Below are 7,291 nucleotides of genomic sequence, written 5' to 3' on the forward strand. Positions count from 1 at the left end.
TTGTTTTGAATCAAAGGGCCTCGCTTTGTTATCTTGCACCAGGGCCAGCCTAGTCATATCAAGACCAGGTCTGAATGTACCTGGGCCATGCCCCCGATAGACTGCTGAACTCTGTTCAAGGATCATTTTGCCATTTCTCCAAAAAAAGGATCATTTTGCCATCAGATTGAGAAAAATGAAAAACCTATATTCATTCCAAACTAGCATTATAAATGAAGCAAAGCATAGCAACCAACACGTATGGAGACCAACCATATAATGCACCAAATCCAAAGCAAAGCACATATAGCAACAAACTAAGCTGTGAGATCAAAGCTAGAGAACCGATGAGTTATTGAAGTGCTTGAGACTTAGGAGTCAAGTTTTTTTTTTACCTAGTCGCTGCTGCTGGGAATGGCGGACATAGTGTCTGTGGCGGAGGAGTTCAAGGCTAGGCAGCCTTTCGTGGCTTCTTCACTGCTTAATTAGTTCAATCTTTTGCTTACAAAAAGTAACTGTTATCTTCTACTAATGCTGAAATGAAATTAATCCCCAGAGCCAAAGTCAAAGCTATTTGTACATGACCGTGTGCTTTACTGATTTGCAGCAAGAAGTCTATTGCACTACTCTTAAATTACTCCGCAAATCAAATTAAAAGCAATCCCTTCTTTTCTGCTCTGCTCAAGGATGAAACAGGGCAACATGTTGCCCAAAACAGCTAGGCATCCTAATCCAACTTCCCAGTTGGTTTTATGGAGTATTATAATTAACAAAAGCAAAAGAACAAGAAGAAGGCATGTCGACACTGCATTCGATTCTACAGCTTCAAGGCCGTGATGTCGACGAGTACTTGGGCCTTGTCCGACTCGAACACCCTATCCTCTGCATCGATCAGCGCCAGAGAAACCCCTTTAGGATAACCACCTCCGGTTAACTGTGGAGAGATGTAAGTAATTAAGGTGCAAACCTAATTTTTTTTTTACCTTTTTCCAGAGTGAAGGCGTTGAGGAACCTGATGATTTTGCTCTTGTTTGCCACCAGTATGCTGATGATGTCACGAGGCTTATTTTTATTTGCAGTGAACAGCTAGACACGCAACCAAGAAACAACATGTTTAGTTTTATATATACATGCAAATTAAAGAAAATAGGTAGGTGGAAAAAAATGGGCACTTGGCATTGTACCTTGAAAATATGAAATGCCTCCACTTGTATAGGTTGGCTTGGATCCTAATGATACGAACAATTGAACATTACAAGTTGAATAAAGTTTCTCATTTTTCAAAAGCCTGGCTAAGGGCATCTCCAATGCCGACTCTCAACCCGCCCACATACATCCGGACCGCATTGTCCGGACGTGTTGTGCCATCCAACGCGGGCTTGTATCGGTCTTGTCAGTCCGCAGGGCGGTCCGTATGACAAACGTAAGGGGGGGGGGGGGCTTGCGGATGTCTGGACCGCCGCCACGCCCACGCCTAACCGTCCTGTCCCACCAAAACTCCCTCACTCGTCCGCGCGCTTCCCGCCCAAAACGATCAGCGCCGCTCCATAGCGTCAATGCCACATTCATGCCCGGCCAGAGCAGACGCGACCTCTCACTGACCGGCATTGAAGCGGCGCACCGGCAGAGATAATGTCGCGCGCGCCGCTTCCTGGTGTACGCGACTGCTCTGCATTCAAACGACACCATGGCCGTCCGTCCGTCCGTCTCCCGCCAACATTAATGACACGCACTTGCCGAAGAACCTACTCCGGTGCCACCCCTCCGTCCCTCTACCGCCTACCATTGCCATTCGCCCGCTATATAAACTGCAGCCTCGTTCATAGATGCATTCATCCTCCTCCGGTCCCTTTCTCCTCTTCCGCACAACTCCCACCATGGCCTCTTCACACTCCAAAGCTCTCTCGAACAGACTATCGCCGGAGCAGAAGGAGATGGCCGCCATTGCTGCCGGCGCCATCCTCATCACCATCGCCACCCTTAGAGGTGCATTGCACCATGATCATCGGCTAGGACCGTGACCATTACATGGACATGGTGCAGGAGGAGCGGGAGGAGAAGCCGGGAGGCGCAGGTCGACGCGACCTACAACATCCAGCTCCTCCAAGAGTACCAGCCCACGGAGGAGCGGCTCAACGCCAGCAGGCAGATCGCTAGTCCAACCGCTCCATCTGCCAGATCCGCCTCGATCGATGGCTGTACCTCCAGCGTCAGGTGGAACTGGAGGCCGCCTGCAAGGAGCTCGACGAGGCGACAAACGAGGTGTGGGGTACGACCGACATCGCCGGCTCCGCCCCGGCCGTGCCCCGCCGCCACGACCACGAAGCCGACACGTCCACCAGCACCTCCGATAGCGAGGAATAGTTCATGGCAGGTTACCACCGCTCTGGTCCCAAGAAGATCACCGCTCCTACCCTCCAGTTGCAGCCAAGCTTGGTAGGCTGAAGATCGTTGGCCGATTAGCCGACGTGGAGGCTGGCAGCTTCACTTCTCGGGGGCTCCGGAGGAGGAGCTAGAGAGCGCCGAGGTGAAACTAGAGAAGGCAAAGCTTCAGTTCTTAGGGCTCATGACCGGATACAGGGAACGGGCGCCGACGTTCATTTAGATTAGGTATTATACCTCCAGATTCAGACGAACACCGCTTTTAGTTCAAGTATGTCCGAAATGTAATGAATTCCAACATGTTTATATGAAATCCGCCGTGTTTGCATGAATCTCTTCTGGTTTATATGAAATTCAGTCATGTTTGCATGAATTTGGTCATGTTAGTTCGGATAGTAGTTGAAATGTATGCGGGCAGCGTTGGATGGCCGCCTCCTGCATCCGTGGCCGCGGGCTGGCCCCCCTTGTCCACGGACGGATGCGGGAGGAAATTTGCGAGTCGACATTAGATATGCCCTAAGGAAACTTGTAGCGGCTATAAGCATGAGTTTCTATTCAAGCATCAAAATGATAAAATGGCGTGTTACCCTTAAAAGGTTCATTAGAACTATGAGGTTTTCCTTTGAGCTGACGTAACGCAGCATCACTGATGAATTTGTTCTCTCCAATAGAATATCTCCCAATAGCTGAAAGAAATACCATGCAATACAAGTTTAAGGAAAACCATTATCGCTTAGACGCGAGAGATCAAATTGTCGGTGTTAAAAGGTCAATAAGCATAAGCAAAACTATTGTCGATTAAATGTGATACAAAATGCCTTCCTTCCCAAAATATAAGACGCGCATTAACTTTTTTGGTCTTCATTGCACAACTTATGAGTAAGATTTTCACTTTTGTATACAACAAAAACAACAACAACAAAGCCTTGAGTCCCAAACAAGTTGGGGTAGGCTAGAGGTGAAACCCATAAGATCTCGCAACCAACTCATGATTTCACTTAGAGACAAATACCATGATACAATTGATAAATGTTCAACGTATGGATTTCGGTATATATTAATGGTCAAAATCATGCATCAAAGACCATGCAAAGTCAAATGCGCCTTATATTTTGGGAAGGAGGGAGTAGAAAATAAACAATTGGAGATACTGAAGCACAACTGTAGAAAAAAGTATACCTGAATAGACTGCCTTTTGGTGACATAGTTGGAAGAATGTAGCAATTTCGTGTGAAAATCTGAAAAGAACTGAAATATGATTTGTACAATTAGAATACATGCAGCTTCCCAAACGGAAATTCTCACATATTATGAATAATCATTGGGTCCCCTATCAAAGATTGGTGATTTAGGACAAATTACGTTTGAGATTGGCCTATGAATTCAAGCTTTTATTCCTGTATTATAAACAAAGTTCATCTTTGTGTGTGAGTTCGCTTGTGTGCAACCTCATGATAAACCACGTATCACTAGTAGTTTTTGTTTTTGTCAAATAAATGGTAGGCTAACAAAACATATCACAAATATTGCAATTATTAGACCAAGTATTAAAGATGCATAAGTTGGTTCGTTGAGATTGTCAACAATAATCTGATTACTAGCATCATTTCAGTTTATGACAGGATATGATTATCGAATTAATTTTCTGAAATGTTAAAAATCTATCAACCGGAAAACCTTACCCAATCATAGTTCTTCGTGAAGAATTCAGCTGCTGATGATTTATGCCTTGTCAGGAGTTCCTATTACATGTGTGATGAGAGCAATTGTCATAAAAAACACTACGCAAATACTTGATTTGAGAATGCCACCTCGCTGTTCAGATCCAAGTCTATAGATCAAATGTTATAATTGTTCAGAAGACTCAGTGAAGAGACAATTCAAATGAGGATCTACTGAGAGTAAGGGGCTGCTTTTGGGGTTGTCTTTTAGAACAATCCCCTCTAATAGTAAAGATTAGGTTCCAAACTTACGTACTAACCTTAAATGTCTTGAAGGCTTCTGATGATGGACTGAAGTCAGGAAACTGGATATAATCAAAGAATTTCTTCATATGCTGAGAATATAATACATACCTGTAAAATACTATTGAATATTTATTAATACAACAAACCAAAAAAATAACCTTCAAAATCAGTAGTGATAATAGTCATCAAAGCAAATCATGATGTTTGGATAACAGAAATACTATTGTTTATACATAACTTTGTTTGGCCATGAAAACGAGTTACTGTATAGATAGATTCCTTTCTCCTAAGATAATTATGTAAATCATGGCCATACCGTGCAGCAACTTGGTGGCGTACGCAATCCCTCAATATTGTACTATAATGTATCGCAATGTCCCTGTTATTAAACCTGCGCAAAGGATACAGAAATAGCATGTGTTCAGTTCAAACTTATTATAAATTAACATCACAAGTAAGAATCTGACAAATATGATGAAAAAATAAAGCACTTCTATGAATTATAAATAGTTGGTAATTAAGAGCAGATGGACACAACTTTTGACACACAATCAAGGTGCAAAAAAGGAAGCCGAATGGTTACTGACCCAGCCATTAATATATCCAAAAGATCTTGGTTAACTTCCAAGTAGTCAGAGGCAGGGATCCTTGAATCTACCTTTTGTCTTGCCAGATTTGCAAAAACTAGAGTTACTTCCTTTTGAGTCTGAGAAAAGAAACAAACTTCCACTTACAAATAATTAGAAGTTTAAAAGCCAAATCTATATTAATAATGATAGGATCCAATGTTGTTCCTGATTGGAAAAACGAGGTTTCTATAGGTTGGGAAAAAAAGGTGTCCTGGAATCCTTTAACTTACTTCCAGGTCCATATGTGGAACGCAAACAATTACTAGACGTAAAGTATTATCCTTGAAAAACTCCCTTGTCAATTGCGTACATGCTTCGGCAACAGGATCACCGTTGCCATCTCCATAGAGAATGGATTTCATTGCCCTAACACTTATGCTTAGATCTGTAATCTGCATATTCAGTCAAGTGTAGATTTAATCATTTGACATGTATCATAGTGTCAACTACGAATAAGCTTACTGAAAGAACCAAATGACATTTATAATTATAACTATAAATGCACTGTTCAAACTTAACTTTCATCAAACACAGACCCTCTTATTACACATAAATCAATGTAACGAAAAGGTTGTCCTATCTTGACTTAGTTTATACCATTCTACTTCTGCAGTTCTGCTCATTATAAACATAAAAGTGCACCGCTCAAACTAAACATTCTCACTAGACAAAGAACTCTGAGCACGAATCTCGGCTGCCCGCCTTCTTGCTTTCATGCCCACCTCTAATGTCTCAATGCAGCCATGCTCTTTTCAGGCACTCGCCTAGTTTACTCCACTCTAGCGTTGTCACTGAAACACAAATACTAGTGATGTCCTGTTTGCTCCTATATAATCACCCTCACTGAAACACAAATACCAGCTGTTTGCTCCTTTTATACTTCCATACCCCCCCCCCCCCCCCTAACACACACACAAACTACCAGCATGACCACTACCATTTCTCTGTGTTTTGATATATGTCTACATGCTGATCACAGAGTGAGCAGAGTCGACTGATTTCTAAAAGTTTTGCCAACACCGAACTACTGTGGTCCATATATAATTATATATAGATAAACACCAATATATTTTGCATCTGTTGTTAACAATAAATTAACAACGGAGTAACATAGATTGAGCAGGCAAAGGCGCAGCACCTTTTGTTCGCGCTTGGCTTCTAGTTTGCCGCTGCAGGGTTCCGGATGGTCGGCGATGAAACGGAGGAGGTCGCGCGTGTGTCGCACCAGCTCCGCCGGGCTCCTGGCCTTGGGCCCGAACAACCCCCCGCCCATCCCCCCCGTCATGGCATTGGCGCTGGACACGCACGGCCACAGGCACCCCGACATGGATCGATCTTGACCTGGACGACCGATGGACGTAGCCACCACGGCTGCACGCCGGCCGGCTGGCCGCCCACCGTCGCACAGATCGATCGCTTTCCACGATAGCTCTGCGGTGTCCACCCAGTGATTTTCTTGGCGCTGCCGCTGGTTCCCTGCCGGTGAGTGCGTGGGGATCGGATTGAGAATTAGGGTTCGGGCGGGACACTCCTCTACAGTGTGACTGCGCCGCAGGTAATTCGTCGCCTCCCGGGGGGTGGGCGTAGCGACCGGTAAGTGGCCGGCCTGCGGCGGCGCGGGGAGGAGGAGGGCGAAGGGACTGGATGGGATGGGTAGTGAATCAAGACGAATGGGATGGGATGGAATCGGATCGGATCGTGTTCATTCCATTTTGTGGGAAGATTACAACTGATCGCGTGAAATCTGGATGTTTATCGCGCGGCTGCCTGCGGGTTTGTCTGCATGCACATGCGCTGTCGCTCTGATTTTTATTTTCGTAGTATGGCTATGGGCCCAGGAAGATGACGGGCCTTCGGCCGTAGTTTGACCTCACGGAGTGGTATGGGCCCTGAATTCTAGTCCGGCGGGATCTCCTCATAAATAAAAACTGTCTCAAAAAAAAAACTGACCCACCCGTGAACAAAATACTAATTTTATACAACAGGAGAAGAGAGGGGAAGCGGAAAAAAAAAGTCGAAGCAAAAAAGGACATACCCAGGTAGAAAAACCCTCAAATCCAGCAATATAAACACCCCACAAAAATTTAAAAGGTTACATCAAAGTCCATGGGATTTGTCTTCATCCTCCTGAATGGTCATTATGCCGCCACATGCCGTTTCATCACTCGAGCCTACCTGTTGACGGTCCTACCTGACCAGCGTCCCACAGACAGACCTTCGGCGCTGGAAAAGTTGTACTCCCTCCGTTTCAAATTACTCGTCACAAAAATGGATATATTTACAACTAAAATACATCTAGATACATCCATATCTGCGACAAGTAATTCAGAACAG

General features: G+C 44.6%; 1 protein-coding gene across 1 annotated transcript; it reads right to left on the reverse strand.

The window, feature by feature from the left end:
- Window positions 1-552: 552 nt before the first annotated feature.
- On the reverse strand, window positions 553-6,705 carry LOC147976632 (putative MO25-like protein At5g47540). The gene is made up of 11 exons (XM_087518948.1): window positions 6,096-6,705; window positions 5,188-5,349; window positions 4,916-5,034; window positions 4,645-4,719; window positions 4,343-4,436; window positions 4,044-4,103; window positions 3,541-3,609; window positions 2,949-3,047; window positions 1,164-1,208; window positions 963-1,065; window positions 553-861 (listed from the first exon to the last, which is right to left on the reverse strand). The coding sequence occupies exons 1-11, from the start codon at window positions 6,282-6,284 to the stop codon at window positions 797-799; spliced, it is 1,080 nt and encodes a 359-aa protein (XP_087375074.1). The 5' UTR covers window positions 6,285-6,705; the 3' UTR covers window positions 553-796.
- Window positions 6,706-7,291: the final 586 nt, after the last annotated feature.

This window comes from Triticum urartu, chromosome 4A (assembly GCF_056163025.1).
Source record: "Triticum urartu cultivar PI428250 chromosome 4A, HENAU_Tu73, whole genome shotgun sequence".
Classification (NCBI taxonomy): Eukaryota; Viridiplantae; Streptophyta; class Magnoliopsida; order Poales; family Poaceae; genus Triticum; species Triticum urartu.